The 23,386-nt window shown below is 46.7% G+C and overlaps 1 protein-coding gene across 3 annotated transcripts in view; it reads right to left on the reverse strand.

The window, feature by feature from the left end:
• Positions 1–678: 678 nt before the first annotated feature.
• The window catches only part of Slc37a3 (solute carrier family 37 member 3), a 41,634-nt gene continuing 18,926 nt past the window's right edge, over positions 679–23,386 (reverse strand). For 2 of the 3 annotated variants that reach the window (XM_021190395.2, XM_029535459.1), the window contains exons 6-16: positions 21,810–21,893; positions 19,387–19,532; positions 18,409–18,505; positions 15,315–15,399; positions 14,625–14,803; positions 12,560–12,701; positions 11,131–11,232; positions 10,592–10,639; positions 9,614–9,765; positions 4,661–4,726; positions 679–3,208 (exon numbers count right to left, since the gene is read on the reverse strand). In XM_021190395.2, the coding sequence (XP_021046054.1) occupies positions 3,116–3,208; positions 4,661–4,726; positions 9,614–9,765; positions 10,592–10,639; positions 11,131–11,232; positions 12,560–12,701; positions 14,625–14,803; positions 15,315–15,399; positions 18,409–18,505; positions 19,387–19,532; positions 21,810–21,893 (1,194 nt within the window). In that variant the 3' untranslated portion in view covers positions 679–3,115. The remainder of the gene's footprint in view (positions 3,209–4,660; positions 4,727–9,613; positions 9,766–10,591; positions 10,640–11,130; positions 11,233–12,559; positions 12,702–14,624; positions 14,804–15,314; positions 15,400–18,408; positions 18,506–19,386; positions 19,533–21,809; positions 21,894–23,386) is intronic. The other variant, XM_021190393.2, reaches the window with a different exon arrangement.

The raw sequence follows: 23,386 nt of genomic DNA on the forward strand, positions 1-23,386 counted from the left end.
ATAAATCTTTTTTAAAAATTAAAAAAAAAGATAGTCACCAGTGTCAAATACAAGAAAAAGATTTTAAAAACCAAACAGTAAGGCCATGGTGGAGCACGCCTTTAATCCCAGCACTCGGGAGGCAGAGGCAGCCAGGTCTCTGAGTTCAAGCCCAGCCTGGACTACAGAGTGAGTTCCAAGACAGCCAGGGCTACACAGAGAAACCCGGCCTCAAGTGGAAAAATAAAAAGAAATAAGGGGTGGGGCTCCCAAATTCAATGAGCTATACAAGCTGTTCCTGTGGGTGGTTAAGAGGATATGTCCTCTTTGATAAAAGGAGGTGCATGCCGCTGCTGATGTCACTGATGACTGAGGCAGAGTGGCAGGCGCAGAGCGAGCCAGTCCTGGCAAGCGTGGTTACCTAGCTCAGCTGCTGAGGGGAAAGTTGCGGGTAGAGCCAGGAAGGCAACAGGAAAGAAAAACAGGATGTTAGTCAGAAAAACTAGTCAGTACAAGTGAAGGCTTTTGCAGCTGGGCGTGGTGGCCTGTGTGTCACCCCAGCACTCGAGAGGCAGAGGCAGAAGGGTCATTTAATTCCACACCGCCCAGGATTACCAGGAGAGCACCCGTTTAGCAAGCAGAGGCCCTGGGTAGCACCTGCAGTGCCAGGAAGATGACTCACCTCGCCACACTCTGGGCCTTCAACCTGTCAGGAAGGGGTTTTCTTTCTTTTCCTAAGTTCTGACTTAAGGAATATGTAACTACTATTGTCGGATTCCGGAACAGGACACACTTAAGGGCAAAGTGTTTCCCATCCAGTCATTCTTTATTTCAGTGTGTAAAAGCCTCCTTCATTTTTTTTCCCCCAAATTAATTTTTAGTCCATTTTCTGCTATTTTTTGATATATGTTAGCACATGTGCATAGGTGTGTGGGTACATGATCACATGGAGACCAGGGGTCAACACTGGGTATCTTCCTCTATCACACCCCCTCCCCCTTTTAAGTAGTATTTATGTGTATTTGTGCTTTGCCTTAAGTATTTAAGTGTATCATGTGCATGTGGTGCCTGTGAAGGTCAGAAGGGGGTGCAGTATCCCTTGAGACTGAAGGTATGTAGATGGTTGTGAGCTATCGTGTGGGTTCTGGGAACTGAATCTGGGTCCTCTGGGAGAGCAGTCAGTACTCTAGAGCCACCAAGCCACCCCTCGAGCCCCTCACTCTCTTCTGAGACAGGCTCTCTGGACCTAGTTCAGCTAGACCTGTCTCCAATGGCTCCCGAGCACTGGGATTCCAGGTGTGTGCTGCTGCACCCAGATGTGTACATGGGGACTGAGAATCCAAACTCAGGCATCCATGCTTTCAAAGCAAGCACTTCACCCACTCAGCCAGGTCCCCAGCTCTGACCCTTTCTTCCAGGGAAACATTTAATAATAAAATGAGGCGAACGCCTAGTCGTTCGTTAAAGTTACTTCCTTCACAGGTGGGCAGAAGTAGATCAAGAACATACTCAGATTCAGAGAGACTAAACTGGAAAAGAAGGCACAGGCTGATATCAGAACCTGAAGACGCAACCCACTGATGGGGATGAACCTCTGAGCCACATGCCTGCCGACGAGAGGCTCACCAGTAAATAGGTGTCATCCGCAGGCACCACTGAGCAGTCTGCCTCAGAGGGAGAAGGTGCTCCCTCTAATGGGAATGAGGCATCCCAGGACAGGGCAGGGGAGCAGCTCCACCTGGCAAGGCGGTGAGCTGTCTGCTTCCAGTGACAAGCAGTGTTGGGGAATTCAAGGCACCATTGTAGTTAATTGTAGGGCTGGGCTGGAGTGCTGGGCAGTGGGAGACACACTGGGCATGTGCAGGACCCCAGCACCACAGAAAGGGAAAGTGAGAGGCAATGTCAAGCTTAAGCAGGGATTAAGTAACCAAACCACCCTGGACGTTTATTACAAAAGCTGGGGTCTGTTCCCCTCCCTTCCTGTGTTTTGTGTTTCCCTTTATGTCAGTGACTGAACAGGAAAATGGTCAGAAACCTGTAGTATTCCTGCAAGTTCATCAATACATACTTTGGAGCATAAAGCAAGAGGTGAAAGAATATTTCCTAACCCAACGTGAATTAGGTGTCCCTCAAAATTGTACATTTTCCTCCTAGTTTGTTTACATAATTTAAAATGTATGTACAGAATGACCTTTAAGAATTAATTCTTATAGAATTCATAGGCTTGAAGACATACACGCTACAATCTAAAGGGCAGGCCTCAGGCCCTAACAATCCACTAACATGATTCAATACATACACTTCACACCCCCAGGACAAAGAGCCTTTGTCTTTTCTCTATGCCTGGTCTTCTGCTGAGGGAACTCCAGGAACCCGGCTGCGGCTGCGACATAGACCAATCTTCCAACAATAAGGCTACATAGAACAGCTTCTCAGAGGGTCTTGTCGTTCCCAGACTATGAACGTGGGGTTGAAAGATCCATACTGGAATGTCTGAAATAACTTAATAGTCCACCATCAGAAGACTGCTCCTAGGAGTCAGTCAAGTGTGAGTGAAGTTGGAGGAGAACAAGCCAACAGCCATTCTAGAGAGGACGAGGAATCCAGAAGCCACAGAGTGACCCAGCCATAGCACAGTGTGATCTTTCCACCTTGGTAAAGGTGTGCTCTGTCCACGGCAGGCCTGTAGCATCATCTGGACTCAGCTCTGCTCTGATGCCTTAATGGTGATCCACTCTCTGCAAATGGGGTATCAGAGCACTGTACCACAGTCTTCTCATCAATACAACATGATTGTGCCTCCTAATCACTTAGCTCTTGATTAAGGCTGAAGAACAAGGGTCCAGGACCAAAACCAGTCTCTAAGGTTAGAGGGATAAGCTGACGAGCCCAACAAAGATGCTGGCCAGCTCTTTTTCCTTTCAGTCATTCACAAACGTAGTAAAAGTCTCCAGTAACTGCTGTAGTGTACAAAAATAATTCGCCCCTTACTTGCCAGTGTCTGGAGTAGCTGGCAGTGTTGTAGGATGCCTGACAAGCCGAGGCTCCATTAGTGTTTAGAGAACTCCACACGAGTGAACTGAAGGCCTATGGGCCCTCATAAGCTTCCCAGTCCGTTCTCTCCTGTGGGAACCCGTCATTCATTAAGTGTGTGAGCTTGTCTCCTTTGCACAAGAGAGAATACTTCCCTCACTATTAATGGCGAGATAAACAGAATTGTACAACTTGTCTGTGAAGAGAAAAAAGTTTTTAAAATGAACAACTTACTTTTCTTAAAGAGTCATGATTTGAGCATTAGCAAACGGATTTGAGCAAAGACATTCATTTTGACTTCACAGAAATAAATAAAACTTTCTGTCTTCAGTGAATTAGAAAATTATAGTTAGAACAACATAATGTCACACAGCTGTGAAAATATAACTCAAGTGTGCCACTTCCACAGGCAAAGCAAGTCACTAGAGATGAACGTCGGGGTTCTTACACCAGATCTGGTTTTTGTTGCAATAGTCCCTTTGTTCTACTTAGCAGGCCTTTACGAGCCTTTATATTTATTTTTACTATTTACTCTCTGTGTGTGCATGTGCATGCGTGCATATGTGTACGTGTGTGAGGAGGGAGGAGGAAGAGCGTGAGTGTGCACACGTGTACAGGTACACATGTGCAGACATGTGTGTGTAGGTGCCACAGCACGTATGGAGGTCAGAGGACAACTTGAGGCGGGTAGAGCTTGCCTACCGCCAGCTGAGGCAGGATCTCTCATTTCTGCTGCTGTTCCTACAGGTTGGCTGATCTGTAGGCTTCTGGGTGACTTTCCTGTTTCTGCCTTCTTGCAGTAGCTCTGGGATCACAGAAGTGTGCCATCATCACATCTTGCTCTTTATAGAGGTTCTGGGTAGCAAGCTCAGGTTACTGAGCCGTCTCCTCTTTGTTCTGCGGAGCTGGGGACTGAACTCTGGGCCTCAAATATGCTGCAATCCTAGCCCACAAATGGATCCTGGAAACAACTGGACTTTTTGTTAAAGAGGCTGGCCCTGAACTCACAATCCTCCTGCCTCTGCCTCCTAAGTGCTGGCATCACAGGTGTGTGTGTCATCAAATCTGAGTCATTAGAAGCTGGAGAAGAGAGTCCCCCAAACTTGTTCCTGTTGGCCTACTGAAGAGGCTAGAGGACAACTGCCCAGACTTAGACAGTGGCCAATTAGGATGCCTAGTTTCAAGAGCAAGGTCATCCCCAGGTGAGCTTGGCTGACCTGTCTTGAACACTGTCCCACCAACAATATAAAAGAGTATGTCCCATGTCTCAACAGGAAGCAGCATTTTAAAGACAGGGCCTAACTCACTCTTTCTTATAAAGCACAAAATCTCATCTGAGCAGCTTGCCCTGCAGTGTCCTCGCTTGGACATGCACAGGACCCTGGTGATTAGACATCTCTTCTCTGTAACACTACTGCTCTGCTTCAGAATGCTCAAGTCCTATGTAGCAGCCAGTCAGCAGCGCAGAGCAGCACGCTGATTAATAAGTCTTGTCAGCATAATCAAATGTTACTTTTCACACTAGTCTTTTAAAGCAATCAGCAATTGTGTTGGTTTCAAGTAGTGATGAAATCGAATGTTCTAAATTAAATAAGAAAAATGGTTAAAGGAAAAAATCAAAAACAAAACAAAAAAAAAATGCACTTACCATGAGAATAAAAAAGTAGAAAACCCACATCCATCCTAAGTTGTCCTGGATCAAAGACACCAGATACTAAAAAGGAGAAAAGGAAATCATAATAAATTCTTTATATATTAACCAAGTAAGGGCTGGGGACATGGCTGCCGACAGAGTGCTTTGTTAACATTCACGGCCCCGGGTTTGATCCCCAACATTACATAGACTGAACATGGTGGTGCATGCCTGTGACCTAGCACTTGAGGATCAAAAGTTCAAGGCTATCCTCTACTGCACAGGCACTTTGAGGCCAGCCTAGGCTAAATAAGACTCTGAGTCAAAACAACAAAACAAAACAAACAAAAATAAGCAAGCAAGCAAACGAGCAGGGCTTGCAGTTAAAGCACTAGCTGTTCTTAGTCATAACCACCTGTCAGTCCAGCTCAGGGAACCCACACCCTCTCCTGACCTCTGAAGGCACCAGACATCGCTCGGTGCACACACATCCATGAGGGCAAAGCACTCGGGCACATAAAATATAAAGAAACCAGATAAGGCAGCCTGAAAGGAGATTAGACGGGACTACTTTGGAAAATCAGGAGCTGGGGTTCCAATAACAGCTTGTCATTTGTAGAGTTCTACACAGGGTTGCAGCATGCCCAGGCTGGTCTTGAACTCACAGTCAGTCAGGGGGTGGGAGAGGGTGGAAGGGGAAGCTGGGTGCTCTGAGGTCTGTTTTCAGTATCTTTTGCCCTCTTGCTCACTCTTCATCCTGGAGCTGATGATTTCAGAAACAAGCTGTGCCCCCTGAAGCTCACTTCTCTTTCCTTTTTAAGTGTTTCTGAGGCACAGTCTTACTATGTAGGCCTGATCAGCCTGGAAGTTGATATATAAACGATGTGGCCTCAAATGCCCGGCTCACTCTTAGTCACACTATCTGTTCACAGGGTTACTTCACTTTCAACCACACTCTCTGTTCACAGGGTTACTATGTTACCAACATTCCACAACCTAGCTCTTTCCCTTTACTTTCAATTACAGAAGAGAAGCTAAGAGCACTTGGCTCAGCTTTATCTCCCCTTTATTATAAGACTACCTAATGTAAAGTTGGCCTTTATGCTTTTTTAATGCATGTGTGTGTGCTCACATACATGCACATGCACAGGCATAGGAGAGTGTGCCCAAGTGCTAAAGCTGGAACAGGGCATTAGGAGTCCTCCTCCACCCCGCTGCCTATTCCTGAGGTCCCCTTTGAGGACACAGGACCCATGTTTTCTCAGCTAGGCTGGAACCCACCAGGTCCCAGCCATCCTCGTCCTCTTGACTGCCCAGTGAGTGCTCTGCCCCCATTTTAACCATTTTTAACCTCACAGGCCAGCAACCCCAATTACATTCACAATGATGTATAACCACAACAGTTGTTTATTTCCCAAGTCTTTTTACCCATAACACAAGCCCTGTAAATCACAGTACCCACAGCCCTACCCACGGGCAAGTTCTATCTTGCTGTTTTCTTCTCCCCAAAGTCAGGGTCTCACTCTGTAGCCCAGGCTGGTCTTGAACTCATTACGTAGTCTAGGACAGCCTTGAACTTGTAACATCCTCTTGCTCTAGTCTTCCAAGTGCTGAGATTACACCTGACTTGCAACTTCTAATTTACTTTCTGAAGCTGTAAATTTGCCTATTGTAGATACTTCATGTAAATATCCCCCCCCCCCCGGCTGGCTTACTAATCATTCATGTAGAAAAATTTTCAAGGTTCAACCGCACAGTGAGCATGCAATAGCATCTCACTCCTTTTAATAGCTGAATAGGATTCCACTGAACACACATATCACTTTTTTTAAATCCATTCATCTGTTGAATACCTGTCTCTATCTTTTATCTACTATGAGTAATACTGTAATAAGCACCAGCATATAAATATATTAGTCCTTGTTTTCAGTCAGGGAGAAGGGGAAATAAACCTAGGTCACATAATAATTGCACATTTAATTTTTGGGGGAAGATACCCATATTTTCTGCACCATTTTGTTTATGTTCACACCACCATGTATGGCTCTGATTTTGCCTAGACACACTGATGTGAACCACATGAGTGCCTGGTCCCATGGAGGTCAGAAAAGGGCATTGGATCCTCTGGAACTAGAGTTACAGTCAGTTGTGAGCCATCATGAGGGTGCTGGGAATGAACCTGTGTCCTCTGGAAGAGCAGCCCCAGTTCTCTTTCCCGCTGAGTATCTCTCCAGTCCCTATGTTCTGCTTTTTATTACAGTGATCCTCACTAGGAATGAAGTCAGATATCAGTGTGGCTATGATCTGTATTCTCTACTAAAGCCACTGAGAATCTTCACATGCATTTATGTTAGCCATTTATATCTATTTTCTAATCAAAATTTGACCTATGTTTTCTACGTTTTCTTCTAAGAATTTCATAATTTTAGCTCTTCGAGTTAGATCTTTAATCCACTTGGAGGTCATTGCTGTAGAGTATAAAATAAGGATTTAATTACATTTTTTTTCATGGGGATATCTCGTTCCTCCATTCCACTGCTAAGAGATGACTTTCCCCTGCTAAACAGTCTTGACATTGGTCCTGGCAATCACCTGACCACAGATGAGAGAAGCCACATCCTTTGACCACACCATTACTGAACTGTGTGCTGGGGAAAATGAAAGCAAAAACACTTAGTAACCTGGCCTAGGTCCTATCAGATAAACAGAGAGCTCAAGTCCAACTGGGTGCAGCAGTGCACCTGGGATGGCCGGCCCCTGTGAGAACAAGGCAGGAAGATCAAGGTCAGCCTGAGGTCAAGGTCAGCCTGGATTAATGGTAGAGCAAGCTCCCTACCCACAAAACTCTCAGCACCCATCACAGCTTCGGGAACATAGTAGCCTTGCAAACAGTAACTGTAACTCTACCTTTAAAAAATATTTATCATTCAAACAACCACAGGGATATTTTTCGTCTTTTTTTTTGTTTGTTTTTTTTAAGACAGGGTTCCTCTGTGTAGCCTAGCTGTCCTGGAACTCAAGGGATCAGCCCCAGTGCTTGGATTAAAGGCCTAAGCCACCACCACCTAACACTGTTTTCTTACTCATTGTGTATATACCTGGAGGTCAAAGGACAACCTGCAGAATTCAGTTCTCTCATTCTACAATGTGATGACCGAGGAATCAAGCTTAGGTGGTCAGGATTGTTGGCAAATACCTTTTCCCACTGAGCCATCTCAGCAGCCCTTTAAAATCATCTTGCATTGTGCAGTTTGGATAACATAAAGACACATCCACTACAAGGGCAGAGCATAACAGTTTTTAGGGGATCTGAATTGATGCAGCCAATCACTAATGCCATTTAGCAATGTTATGACCAACTCCGCAAGCAGCCAGCCCACTGGCAGTCACTCCCGAGGCACCCCAGATCCAGTCTTTTTTTTTTTTTCTTATAAATTTACCAATTTTAGACATTTCCTATGAATGAAGACACACTGTGTCTCCCATGGCTGGCTTCTTTCAATAGCATATTTTTGAGGTTCCTCTACACTGTGGCCTCTTCTAAGCCTTTGTCACAACTTCTAACTGATGGATAATCCTCCACTGTATGGATCTGCCACATCCTGCTTATGCATGCATTCAGCAGCTGCTGGACATCTGTGCTGTTTCTACAGTAAGCGGATAAATGTTCAAGTTTCAATGGAGACATTAGATGCTTCTACTCATTTCTCCGTAGTTGATAACGCAATTTGATCTCATCCAGGAATATGTGTCCAAACATACTAAGAGTCCTGGAGAGCTGGCCCAGGGGACAAGGACACTTGCCACCAGGCTTACAGTTGGGGTCTGAACACTGACACATGTAGCCAGTGTGGTAACACTGTGGTAGATCCCAGCACGTGAAAGGTGGGTCAGGGACTCAAGCGCAGCCTGGGCTACGTGAGAAACTGTCCTCAAAAAAGAAAAAAGAAAATTCAAAGTAAAATGTATTAGGAAGGAACAATTTAAAATACTCAATATGATGGGTCTGGAAAGATGGCCGAGGGGAAAGACCCTTGTCATCAAGCCTGACGTCCTGAGTCCAAGCCCTAGGACCCACACAGTGGGAAGAAAACAGATTCTGACAGGTTGTCCTGACTGCCACACATCTGCCACGTGGCATGCACACACATATAGACACATAAATGCATAAAGCAAGACGACTGTCCACCTACCCTCAGACATGAAACCTTCTGAATGAATGCTTGAGTTCCACCCCAGAGCATGCTGAGGAAGTCCTCCTACCCTTGTTAAATTTATAGATATCGCCTTTAATTATACAGTCAAATATCCTAAGCATGTCAACTATTGTACAGTGCTTTGGAACCAGAATGTCTCCCATGTGCCAGGAGCGATGAGGGAGGGCTACGGGGTGAGGGTGGGAGCCGTGCAGGGGGGTGACACAGACAACCGGGTCACGATGCTGCCCTCATAGAGCCTGCATTTCTGCAGTGATCAGACACTGATAAACACCCGCTACCTGGCTGGATAACATCTGGGTGGGCTACTGCCCCTCAATGCTTGCTCCCTCACTGACCACAGGCACTAGCCAGCAGTGATTCACCCCAGTAATCAAGCAAACCAGTAAACTTAAGTCATCCTGACTACTTCAGTAGGGCAAGCCTAACCTAGGGGCTCTCCAGCATCCTCGTAGGAATATACAGGTCCACAGGTTCCAAGTCAGCATGTCTGTAGACCTCCAGGGTCCTGCATCCCAGATGAGTTTGCTACAGGGCCCCTACAGCCAACCTCCGGGACCAGTCATAAATGTCTGGACATGGAGAAAACAGACTGTACTCAGAGTTAGCTACCCAATCCTTGGCCATGTGGGATGCCTTCCATCTCAGGTCCCACCTCTCAGAGGCTGAAAACCTAGGGCTTCCTGTACAGCTGTCCACAGCACAAGAGCGCCACCTGCCGTGGGAGTCAACAAGCACACGCTCTTCTCACCTGGCCCACAGCAGCACCAATACTCCCTGTTCCATCCACGATCCCAGTGACAGTCGCCAGAGCCTCGCTGCTTCCTTGGATCAGCTCTTGGCGACCCAAGTCTGCGGAAATAGCAGAGCTAACCATATTGGATGGTCCGCCGATAAAAAACCCTGAAGCCATAAAGAGAACAGGTTCATGTTAAAATATAACCACTGATGAAATATGCCAATGTCTTAACCAACGTGTTGGTGAGAAACAGAAACTAAAGGAAGTGCTTCTAGATAGTACTTTCAGACTAACTGAATCTGCTCCTCTGAAATCCCTTCTCCAGTGATATGACACTCTAGTGTTACGTCCCAGCGAGAGCAGTCGGCCTTTTCAATGCAGTAGGCATGAACTCATCAACAAATGGCAGCAGCTTGTTAGGGTCCAATACAGCACAATTATGTCCCCCAAACATCAATCCACCCGAGACAACCAACACACTGGAAAGAGAGGGATGAGGCAGTGCTGTATCAAAGGGGACAAACAGGATTTTGTCTGCCACGGCTCTTGTAAGGCACAGCCCTCTGTTTGTTGGGCATGGCTTGGCTCTGGTAAACTCAGTCATGTTACTGGAATCAGAGCCACACATCTTGCTGAATTAAATATATATATATATATATATATATATATATATATATCATATTTCCTAATTATATCCAACTATTTTATATAGTGCTCAAGAAAATACTGACCCAGTTTGGCATGAGAGAAAACAAGCTAACAGACCTGGAACAACAAACCAAATTTTTAGGTTTGTCCACAGGGACAGCTTCTGTCCCAGAGGGTTGAGGAAGTTACCCATGAGCAGAGAGGAGAAGCTGGCAAAGGAGACATTTATCTTCCTATCACTTGAGGTCTACATAGCGAAGGTTTAGTGTCAGTCCATCTGTGGGAGACAGCTTTCTCTGAGCTCCCAGAGGGCGGTGCAGTGGACAGAAGGGTCGACCATACCTGTAATGGTCATCAGAAGCGCATTGATGGACTTATTGTTTGGAGAGCCTGTGAGAGAAGACACACACCACAGTGACTTGAAAAGCAGTTGCATGTGTCTCCCTCCCTCCAGAGACAACAAAGGCAGACTCTGGGGCCCCTTCCAGCTTTTGTCCTGTCTGCCTCTGGCTACTGCTCAAGCTAATGAGATGCCTAAAAGCCAGAGACTCTAAGGCCTTAGAACACACACATACCCCAAGACCTACTAATTACCATCCTCCCGCTTTAGAAACCTTGCGTCCTTTTATGGTTTTATTGGCTCTAATGCTGTCCCTCTGGAGCCACCCCTCAAACAAAGCAATACACTCCCAAGCAAGCTTTTAAACAGGTTCACAAAGCAAGGAAGATGACGGTTTCCTCCCCACACAAATAAAACCATGTGATGACAGTTCCCAGGCACTCAGAGCTAATCACAGATCTCTCCATGGCTGGTCACCAACTCTGGGCGAGTGCCTACCTTCAAGAGATCAGGAATGAATGCAATTACAACGAATACTCACGACTATATCCAACAAGGGACCCAATGGCCAGGAAGAGGCTGAGGGCCAGCACAGGCGCTCTCTTCTGCAGTAAGTCAGAGATGAAGCCTTGCAGAGTCCCACCTGCAAGCACAAAGAACACAGTCAGTGGAAAGCAGTTGTGGCTGAGCTCAGCCGTCTGAGGCAAGCCCCTCGGGGGCCAAAGATACAGCTGGTTCTCCCAAGTGTCCCCACCACAGTGACTGCCCATGGACAGGACACCACAAAGTAAGAAAAAGAAAACTACTATAGTCATATTTACCACATTCCCTACCAAATAAAAAACGAACTGATTCCCCTGGATCTCCTCATTTGAACTTAAAGCATGATGACCTGAATCAAGTGAGCCTGCCCTTGCAGTTCCCCTGAAGAATGAGCCCAAACTTGAAAACAGCCGGACTGCCTAGTGTGATCTAGTGAGGCTCAGCCTCCACAGCTAGTTTAAAGAAGAGGCCTCATTAGCTACCAACAGAGCCCCTGAGCTGTCGCTCCAAACCCACTTCTTTCCCTCTGCACCGAGATGACTTTAACTGTGGAGGATACAGAAGTATGATCAGGTCCCAGGGTGTCTACATTACCTTTGGCTCTGGACCTAAGACTACCTACCAATAGCCAAGTTCAAATATAGTAGCAGGGTGACACCTAAGGGCCTACTGTGCAATTCGTGTGTTCAGGGTAACTTGGCTTTACTGTAACTCTATGTGTAAACATCACAGACAGAGATGCTAAGGTGGGGTCATAGTGTATAATCTGTTGGTCTTGCTTAAGGGTTTACTATTTCCTCGTTTTTATTTCTGGCTACAACATAAAGTCACTGTTAAAAATCTGTTATAGAACTAGGGTTATAGTACATTTCCTAGCCCAGGGTTCAATCCCTAATCTGGAAAATAAAATAAATTTGTTGTATCCAGCAAGGTGAATGCAAACACAGACAAGAAAGGAAAGGGAAGTCCTTTCTATTTGCCCTTCCTCTGGTACCTGACAATCTACATACTACGGTGGTACTATGTTTGCTTCCTTGGCTGGAGATAGCGGGACAGTGGGAGGAAGCCAAAATGAACACATTCCTACTCCATCTTGAATCTCTCACAAAATCAGCTTCAAAGCCAAGCCATCCGTGTTAGCACACAAAGGCGCTGCAGTTAAAGAGATTTCCAAGCGTTCCCAGGACAAAGGAACTGATCCATCACCCACAGACTAAGAGAAGACAGCCCCTATAAACCACAGCCTGTCAGTCTCAAGCTGGCCTTCTTCCTTTGGACTTTTTGTTCTCACAGAAGCTGCGTGTTTACCAGCAGGACGGGTTGGGAAAGTCGGCTGCGGAGCAAGCAATAAAACTTCAAATGAGATTTCCTAACTCTGAAAGACGGCAGGCGACTAACCACGCAGAAGGAGAGGCACACATGCGTACCTATGATGCCTCCGACGTCGTACCAAATGGACAGCTTGTCGGCTTCGGCTTCCTTCCACCCGAAGTTGTTACTCAGATAAAAGGGCAGCCAGAAGAAAAAGGAGTAGTTCACTAGCTTCAGGCAGGCGTAGGCCAGTGAGTACTGCAGGAGAAACGCAAGCATCAACAAGCAGCATACAGCACAGCCTTGGGGTCCTCCCTAACCTTGCCTAGAAGCCCTCTTTCTTTACTTCTACTGGTTTCCAAAAGGGAGGGGGGAGAGGGAGGGAGGGAGGGAGGGAAGGAGTGAGGGAGGGAGGGAGGGAGGGAGGAAGGGAAGGAAGGAAGGAAGGAAGGAAGGAAGGAAGGAAGGAAGGAAGGAAGGAAGGAAGGATGGATGGATGGATTATGCACAGCTTTTTCTTAACTACCACCAGTTTCTTCTTCTATCATTTCTCTGGTATAAGCAAGGCAGTGTTAGAAACCCAGAAAGCAGTGCACACTGTACCCATGTTTCTTTATTTAGACAACAGGTCCCTGGCGTTCATGCTACCCACCAGCATCAGCCACAGGCAAATGGCCTAGCAAACCTCAGCTCATCTTGCCAGCAGCCAGACTTCCTTCGTTCTCTCCTGCAAACTATGGAGAGTAAGTGACTCAGTCACAGACAGAAAGACATCTACCTGTGGACCACATCCCACAGAAAAGAGCCTTTCTGGTGGGCCAAAAAGAAAGAGCTATGGTTTCCACTGGCCTCTGGCTCTCTTCTGAAAGAGCTGCCTTAAGTGGGTGATGGCTGAGACTCCTGTACTCAACACATACATTATTACCAGGAAACCCTGACTATTAGCATCAAAGGGAAGGCAGAGGAAGAGGGCGGACTTCAAAGGGTGCCTGGCTAGAACTCCTGCACCCCCACCCCCACCCCCACCCCCGCCCCCACCCCAGTGATTTCCCAGGTGCCACTGGGTTTGAAAGAGCTTCCCAGGAAGGCAGGGTAGCAGGCGTCCCGTAGAGAGCCAAACCTGGACCACCACAGCTCTCAGCCCAGAAGCCTGCTACGAAGACAAAGGCTTAGCTAGACTTCCTCTCCACCCCGCCTGTGCCAGAGAACAATGGCTTAGGAGTACAAAGGAGCCAGCAAGTAAGTTTCTTGTTTAGCCACAACAAATCCAAGTTCTGTCTCAACCAGAACAACTGCCAGCAAAATATTTTAATAACCCAAAGGCACTATCTTCATAAGAACAGGCCTAAAAGAACTGAGTCTCCCTGTCGCCCATCACCGTCTTTGGATTCAGGAATTAGAGAGCGTTACACTTGACTGACGACCTGTTGGAAGGGTTAGTTTTTAGCAGAGAGGCAGAGGGAAGACGAGAGCTAGGAGGGGCAGAGTAGGATGGCTACAGGCCTGCATCATGAAAACAGATGCTTGGTCAACCACAGTGCTCCAGGCAAGGTGGGTGCCATCTCCATCCCCTGGCACTGAGGCACAAGGATGGGGTGGGTGACTTATCCAGGTCTCACCGAAAGTTACTGGGCAAGCTGCAAACACAACCTAGGCCTCTTAACTTCCACTCCAGTGATAGGGCACACAAAACATGAGGACAGACAGATTGCAGCAGCAGGAGGGGCTCCGCTCAGACAGAGCTGACCCAGACTGCAAGGGTTGTGGAAATGCTGGGATGAATTACCAAGAAATCCTTGTGTACTCTGTCCTAGGAGTGGGCAACTCCCTACTCCCCAGAATGATCAGAATTCACAAATTCACCATTCAAAACCCCTCTTGATCCAGGTAAATCTGAGAGATCAAAATATTTAAAACCTTGTTAACTGTGCCTTGGTAGTTGCATGATGGATCAGTATCAGCATGTTCACGAGTCACGTCTGGACATGCCCACCCAAGCCATGCTGTCTGAAGCTTCTCTATGTGACAGGGTTTCCATGGCTACCGGGGAAGCTGACAAGATGCTACAAAACCATCTCGGACTGCATCAGCAAACGGAAGGCAGCGTGCTCCCCACCCAGCAGAGCACTACTGAAGGTTCCACGCCTGGCCAGCTGTGGAAGGAAACAAGGGAGTCCTTACCGGGATGACTCCAGGAAGGCAGCAAGCCTGATGAAAGCTTATGGCCTTCACTTGGACAACAGCCCTGTCCTCCTGGATCGAATAGTTAGGCTCATAGTCATCTTCATTTTCAGCACCGTCGATGAGTGGCCTCTGTGAATCTTCTTCCGAGCTCTCCTCTGCCTCGATGCTTGGGAGACCTAGGAGAGCATTAACAGCAACCATGTACAGACACAGCCTGTGTGCCTGGCCTTCCGAGGCTTTGCATACATCAGCACTCACAAGGTTGATACTGTCCTTATTTTCATTTTGTAGGAGACCAAGGCCAACTATAGCCGACTCACTCAGGACAAGCTGCATGTTTCTCGGCTCCTGAGGCCTCACTTGCACCCCCCACAGTTAGCCATAGGAAAAGGGCAGACTGAATCGTTTTCATAAAGCAAAAGAATCCAGTCTCAAGATGTCACACTCTTAGCCAGTGTCTCAGTCACACAAATCATCTGCAGATGTAGTGCTTCCTGCGCTCGAGAGAAGGCGAGCTGCGCCCCTCAGCCCCTGCAGTGGTGTAAGATGTGGCTGTAACGGTCAGTATGGACAGGACAAAACTGCCCCTTTAACTTCCAAAGAGGAGTGTAATTTCATTTCCTGTCCTTGGACTTCCCAGCTCCTACCAGTAACATATTTCGAATGGAAGAGACGGCTTCTCCTCACCAATTTCTTCTGGTGACACTAGAAGTCCAAAGAAGATGACGATCCCACCAGCCAACTGCACAGATGCGGTCACCAGAAAGGCGTACTGGAGGAGAGGAGAGGTGGCTCTTATAGAGGTGGTCATCACAGCTATGATCATTACAGACACACAAGGGGAGGGGTGGGGACAGAGAGGCAGGGAGACTGGAAGAACCCCAGTGCTTTGGGCTTCCAGGCTGGGCACTGTGTCAAGCGTCCTCCATGTGACTTCCCATTGCATTATCTAAGGACATGGCGAGACTCACAGACAACCACTGAGAGTCACCTGGATACTAAGCAGCACTGTTAGGATTAGAAAATCAGGATATTCCCCCCAAATCTCATTCTTTTCATTATCCACACTCCTACAAAAAGTATCTGCCTTTGAAGACATTAAATCCAGTCAAGGGGATCAAACAATACCCAAAACAGTGTGAAAAGGTGGCATGCAGCTAAATAAACAAGAACCTAGTAAGAAATATGCAGGATCGTGGCTGGAGAGATGGCTCAGCGGTTAAGAGCACTGACTGCCCTTCCACAGGTCCTGAGGTCAATTCCCAGCAACCACAAGGTGGCTCACAACCACCTGTAATCTGATGCCCTCTTCTGGTGTGTCTGAAGACAGCTACAGTGTATCCACATACACAAAATAAATAAATAAACATTAAAAAGAAAAGAAAGAAGTACACAGGATCCAAAAGGAAGCGCCAGCTAAAGGAGGCTGACACAGCAAGATGGTGTTAAGGGAACAGTGAAAAAAATTATCTTCCAAGGCACAGCAGCAGCACGGGCTGAGGGCTGGGGATGAGATGTGGCGTTCTCTACAAGCTTAGGTGAGGCTTCTGCCCAAGACTACAGGGAAGACAACTGCCATGGAGGATGACAGATGTCAGGAGGAAGGACTCGATGGTCAGGCTGGACAGCCAGCTGATTGATATGGAAAACGAGGCAGCATTTTTTTTGTTTTGTTTTGTTTTTCGAGACAGGGTTTCTCTGTGTAGCCCTGGCTGTCCTGGAACTCACTTTGTAGACCAGGCTGGCCTCGAACTCAGAAATCCGCCTGCCTCCGCCTCCCAAGTGCTGAGATTAAAGGCGTGCGCCATCACGCCTGGCTTACGAGGCAGCATTTTTTAATTTTTTTTTTTTTTTTAAGTTTAAATGATGAGTTTATTTTTTTTTAAAGATTTATTTATTGTTATATGTAAGTACACTGTAGCTGTTTTCAGACACACCAGAGGCATCGGTTCTCATTGTGGATGGTTGTGAGCCACCATGTGGTTGCTGGGATTTGAACTCAGGACCTTTGGAAGGGCAGTCAGTGCTCTTACCTTCTGAGCCATCTCACCAGCCCACGAGGCAGCATTTTTAAATGAGTAAATGACAACATTCAAGCACTGCTCCAGAAGCCAGCCTAAAGAGCAGCGCCGGGGTGCGTGAACTTCACACGTGCACCAATTAGTACACTTCAACTGTGACAGGTGTGAGAAGGCCTGGGACAGGCCTCTACCTGGACCACAATACTTATTCTCTGAAAGAGCGACTGACCTAATTATTTAGGCTTCTGAACGAGCATCCTACTTAAGAAAATAAGCATTAAGAGGGGAGTAAATCCTCCCCCCACCCCCGGCTCTCAACTGCGCACATGTAAACCCTGCTGTATTTACTGTTCTCCACAGACCGTGGTTAGGAACCTCACAAGCTAGAGAGACCATGTTCATTCTCCCTTTCTCCAAATGGCATCTCAAGGCACAGTGCTTGGCCTGCTTGCCGTCTGTGAGATCTTCCCCGTGTCTTGGCCTCTTCCAGTTCCGAACTTCTGATTCTACGTCACAGCTGCAGGGCACCTTCCTACGGGTGCAGCAGAGTTTAAATACTTCCCCCTCAGCTGACCTTAGCATCAATCTTTGGCTATTACAAACTATGCTGAAGTAACTGTAGATAACATTTGTTTGTGCGTGTGTAAGCACACCCACGGGTGCTGATGCTTCCCGGACGTGGAACAGCTTGGTCAGGGCAACTATAACTTGAGACACTGCCGATAACTGCCATGTCATTGCCTCACAACCTCAAGGACACGTCAGGTTACCAACCTGAATCTTACCAAGCTAGAAAATACTCAGTAGAGGCATTCTGTGGCTCCCTTAGTTATTTATTTTTCTATAAAAAATAATTTACTGGTTAAAAAAAAAAAAAAACAAAACCCTCCATTCAAACTGTACCTTCCATGAATTTTGGATAATTGGCAGACTTCCTTTGCTTCATACACACATAGAAACACTGGAAGGCGGAACAAGGGCTGCTCAGCTCTCCAGACACTCAGCACTGCACACAGCAGGACACCCAGCCTCTCTCTGTCAGCAGCTCTAGGCACCATTTCCTAGGAGAGCTGCACTTCCAGTCCAACTCCTAGGGATACTCGGGATGGACGTCTAGGGCTTTCTTGGCCATTTGATGCCGCAGGAATTCAAAGCAGTTAAAACAATCCAAACAACTGGCAACATCTCATGGCGATATTCCCCAAAGACTCAAAGGTCAAAAGGAGAATGACCTGTCTTTACCCCTCTTGGTACAAGCACGGGCTTACTTAAACCTGAGCTGGCCGGGAATCTACCCCACCCCATTCAGCCTCTGCTGAATGCACATCAGATTGATCAAGCCCCATCTCAAAGGTTTCCTCCCACTGGCATGGACTTTAGTTGACAGTGTACCTGGAGATGGAAGGTCCCTTCGGAGGCTCTTCCACATCCACAATGGACACTGGCAGCTGGCCTGCCCACACACCCACTCTTGCTCAGAACCCATGGCTCTCTGCCCTTTCCCTTCTTGCATACTGGGCTATGAATCAAGTCCTCGAGTACTGCTGTTCATCCCACAGCCCAAGCCCCTGCACACCAAGCTAGCTTCCTTCTATCAGTAACACGGCACACTGTGGCCCACAACACAAAGCCTCGTGCCAGGCCTGGTGGTGCATGCCTTAACCCTAGCACTTGGGAGGAGGGGGAGAGGGGATGAGGAGTTCTTGGTTAGAGAACTAGCAAGAACAAGTGTACACACAAGCTGTGAAAGAAATACCCACCTCATAGCCATACTGGAGAACCGATGAAGCCAGGAATGCTCCCAAAATATTGCCCACCGAAGCACAGGCACTCCAGAGACCAAAGACAACTCCTCGGCTAAGGGGAACAATGGAAAACCAAAGACAATGTGTCAGAGGGATTCTATACGCAGGTCAAAATGAAAAAAAAAAATGGCTGTAACGGGGAAGATGTGCATTTGTGCATTACAAAAAAAAAAAAAAAAAATCAACATTCTATTTAAACTTTTTAAAAATACGCCATAATAGTAAAACCAGATTGTTCTGAGATATGGTAATATTAAATTTTCATTTAGAGGCTGGACATTGCACTACAGTAGTGAAGGCCTGGGTTCCTTGTAGGGCAGGTCAAAGAAAAAGAACTGAAGAAACCAGGTATGGTGGCTTACTCAGCTAATCCCCACACTTAAAAGGCTAGGGCAGGATTCCTGCAAGTTCAAGGAACCCAACACTACACTGCAAGACCCCACCTCAACAAAAACAAAAACGAAAGAAGAAAAGCTCCAATAGTATAAAAATACTAAAACCCACCAAGAACTCACAGAGGAGGTGGGTCAGCAAGCCAGGACCTAGCTGCCCACTGAAAAGAATGTGGATAGTGTACCCTGCAGGATAAAGGAAGGTGCCTGCTGATGATCTTCCCAGCCAGCCTGGGAGAAGGATGCTGAACTGGAGCTGCCCGGTCATGAACAGTCAGTAATGCTGTGACCGTTCACCTGTAAACTGTCTTGTGGAAGGATAGCTAACATTCAAGAGCACTCTGATAATATTGCAGCAGGCCTTATGCTTTATTCTGCCAATATATTATTTCGATTGCATTGTAAAGGCATTTCCCTTTTCTGTTTTGCTTCATTCATACTAGACAAGTGCTGTACCATGGGATTTTATCCCCCAAGTCGGCAGACCGTGACCAGACTCAGTGACCCACACTAATGCAGTCAGAGGGAGGAAACAGCATACCCAGCTTTCCCAAACCAGTTGCCCATCACAGCAACCACACAGGGCCAGCCAGTGGACTGCAGCAGGCCGTTCACAATCCACAGGCCGCAGTAGAACCACTTGTTGTAGAAGTGCAGCCATTCCGTAAGAGTACCAAAGACAAACACCTTCGGGAGAAGGAAAGAGAAAAGGGACATGTGACATCCACACAGATGTTTCAATACACCCAACTGCTTTCCCGGATACACAAAAAGTGCATTCATGGAACAGGGAGAAGGCTCAGTAGGTAAGTATGAAGACCCAAGGGCAAATCCCTGCAGCCATGGAAAAACCTGAATGTGGTCATGTGTACTCTTGCAACCCAGAGCTGTGTGGGATGCAAACAGAAAGATGGCTGAGGCTTGAGAGACGCCGTTCAGGGAGAGACCCTGCCTCAAGAGAAAAGGCTGGAGAGGAACCCACAGGTCCATGTCTGCTCAGGACGGAGCCAGGCACTGGGCATCAGGGCAGTCCCAGGTGAGCCCAGCTGTTGCTACGGCAACTATTAAGTTCACTCGCATAAGTGAGTCCTGTCTGTCATCTGCTGAATTATTCAGCAGTTTCTACCATGGGCCTGCTTTTTTCCAGGCATTTTGCTCAAAGGACTTTTGATTCACAGTCGAAGCCTATTTTGAGAAGTCTTGGTGTGGGTGAGTAAAATACTGTCAGATCTCAGTTGTAAATTCTAGAATAAGCAAAACTGCAAGAACAGAAAAATGGTCAGTGGTTGCCAGCAGCTGGGAGAAGAAGGAGTCTTCCACAAGTCAGCCATGCTTGTTTGCAGAAACAACACTACATACTTAAAGGGTTTTTAAATATTAAAAAAGCATGCATATAAATAAGTACAGGTAATCAGCTTATGAATAAACTGCTTTAATTTCTAAAACTTTAAGAAAAAGCCAGGCGCCGGGCAGTGGTGGCGCACGCCTTTAATCCCAGCACTTGGGAGGCAGAGGCAGGCGGATTTCTGAGTTCGAGGACAGCCAGGACTGCAAAGAGAAACCCTGTCTCGAAAAAAAAAAAAAAAAAAAAAAAAAAAAAAAAAAAAAAAAAAAAAAAAAAAAGGAAGAAAGAAAAAAAGGGTTTTTTTTCCCCTGTAATGTAAATGTCAGACACTGAAAAACTATAATAAATCAGAACCTAACTAAAGTCTAGAAGTTGATTCAATCAATAAGAACCCCTTACTAACTGGCAGTAAGCAATAATGATGACTCTGATATGGATCCTGACTTGCACATCACCTAACATGGCAGGTGCCATTCCAAATGACCCTTAGACAGACAGACAGACAGACACACACACACACACACACACTCTCACACACACACACACACACACACACGATCACTACAGCAGCGGGTGGAGGGGTCTGCACACCCCTCTGTAAATGAGGAAGGTGAAACACTGTAGAATCTGGATCAGAAAACAGGAGGAAGAGGCAAGCCCAGGCTATCCCAGGCTGTCCCAGGCTAGGGTCTGTGGTACTACTCTGGAAAGCCAGACATGCATAAGCACAGGCCAAGGGAGAAGACAGCAAGGGTACCAAAGAGGCCACAGACGGTTCCTGTCAGAGCAGGGGAGGAAGTCAGGACTCTCACTGGCTCAAGGGGTGCAGAGCTAGGGGTGTCATCTGGCCATGGCATGAGGGCCATAGGAGGGAAGGAGAATAAAAGCACTGGGTAGAAAAGAGTGGCCAGGTTAGGGCACCAGAAAGTAGTTAGTTAGTTAGTTAGTTAGTCTGTCTACAGCGAAGGTAGGCAAGCAAGTGTGGCTGTTAGGCAGCCTGAGAGCAGGCTGCTGAGACCCCAGCGTTCTGCTGTTTACGCAGACTGTGTGAATCAAGGAAGGACAAGAGCCACCTGAAGCCGGGCGGTGGTGGCGCACACCTTTAGTCCCAGTGCTCAGGAGGCAGAGGCAAGAGGATCTCTGAGTTCAAAGCCAGCCTGGTCTACAGAGTGAGTTCCAAGACAGCCAGGACTATACAAAGAGACCCTGTCTCAAAAAACAAAAACAAAAATAAAAAAGTAAAAAAAGACCTGCCTAAGCTGAAGACACACAGGAGGAGGACGTGAAGACTGGCCTCGCCCCTCCACTCCAGATAAAGGCGGAGAAGGGTTACCTAAAATGCTAGAACATCTGGTCAAAAGAACATTAACTGTTTATTTTTTAATTTTATATATCATTCACGTGTATTGTTATGTTTGTGATATGCAAGTGTGAGTGGGGGTAGACACATGCAGGGTGCACTCATGGAGGCGAAGGGTCTACCTTCGGGCCTAGTGTCTCTCTGTCCACAGTGAGAGCAGAGGATTGAACTCGGGTCATCAGCTGAGCTTGGCTCCTTTAACTAAGCCATCTGGCCAGCCCTGTCATAACTACAATAACTATAAAATCCTCCAACTTACCACGAATGCAGAAGAGCACATGCCGAAAGACAGAACCCATCGCAAATTCAGCCGGTCCCCTATGATGCCGCTGATGAAGAGGCCCTAAAATAACGCATTTCGGTTGGTAGCTCTAAAAACAGTAACAGTCTACGCAGGGGGCACGCATGACACATGAGGCAAGCTAGACAGGTGACTGAAAAAAAAAGTCAACCCTTATTCACATGTGCACATTATCTGTCTATGAATGTCAGTGCTTCAACAAATAACATTACACTACAAACATTCTGCAGGAAAAAAAAAAAAAGCCCCCAAGTATTGTTCCATTTTCTAGAGGAGCTGGATTAGGCAGTGGTCCTCAGCACAGGACTCCCTGCAACACCTGCATTTGGAGTTAAGAAGTGCTGCACATGTGCACAGGCCAGCACTCCGGGTCTGTGCCCCTTGGGTTTCAGGGCATCACAAAGTGGAGGATGGGAAGGCTGGGAGGGAATGCCCCACGAGAGGCGTAAGTGGCCTATCTCCTCTGTCTTCCCAGTGCTCAGCAGGAACTGAACACTGAAGTCAGTCCAGACCTTAAGGGCAACACGCCTTACATTTCTGCCACAAATGTATAAAATGAGTAACTGTCTTGACTTCAAACTTCGGTTGACATAGGACCAACTATTTCTAATACACTGACTGTCTTAATGACACAGAACCCTCAGATGACAAACATTACAAGTGTTCGTCCCTCCATACTGCGAGCACTGCACACAAGCATTAAAGTAGCCTCGGTGGTCTACAAATGCCATGAGGGGCCTTGTGCCATTTGTGAATAAGGGGGCAATGAAAAGGTCTTTCAGATGATGAAATCAACTGGTTATGTTGCTCCAGAAAGCAGAATGCCTGGAAGTCACATGAAGAAAGGCAGATCCACAGAAACAACCAATTTGGGGCTGGAAAGATGGCTCAGCAGTTAGCAGCAATGGCTGCTCTTTCAGGGTCTGACTCTCAAAACGCGCATGGTGGCTCAAAACTATCTGCAGGTCAGATTCCAGGGATCTGATACAGAGACCAGGCACATAAATGGTATACAGACATAAATGTGGGCAAAACGCCTATATACACAAAATAAAAATCTACCGGACATGGTGGAGCACGCCTTTAATCCCAGGACTTGGGAGGCAGAAGCAGGAAATTTTCTGTGAGTTTGAGGCCAGCCTGGTTTACATATACAGTAAGCTCCAAGACAGCCAGGGCAACTCAGACCTTATTGAAAAAGAAAAAAAAATTAATTTTTTAAAAAAGATCTGATAAGGGGCTAGAGAGATGGCTCAGCAGTTAAGAGCACTGACTGCTCTTCCAAAGGTCCTGAGTTCAAATCCCAGCAACCACAAGAAGGCTCACAACCATCTGTACAGCTACAGGGTGTACTCATATACATAAATAAAATATAAATAAATAAATAAATAATAAAAGGCCTGATGGGGACAGGGGAGGTCAGCAGTGGAAGAACACATGTCCAGGTACAAGCCCTGAGTTTCTGAGTTTGATTCTCACCACCACAATATTAAAAAAAAAAAAAAAAAAAAAACAAAGAAAGAAAAGAAAAGAAA

The sequence above is a fragment of the Mus pahari genome, chromosome 2, assembly GCF_900095145.1.
Source record: "Mus pahari chromosome 2, PAHARI_EIJ_v1.1, whole genome shotgun sequence".
NCBI classification, from domain to species: domain Eukaryota; kingdom Metazoa; phylum Chordata; class Mammalia; order Rodentia; family Muridae; genus Mus; species Mus pahari.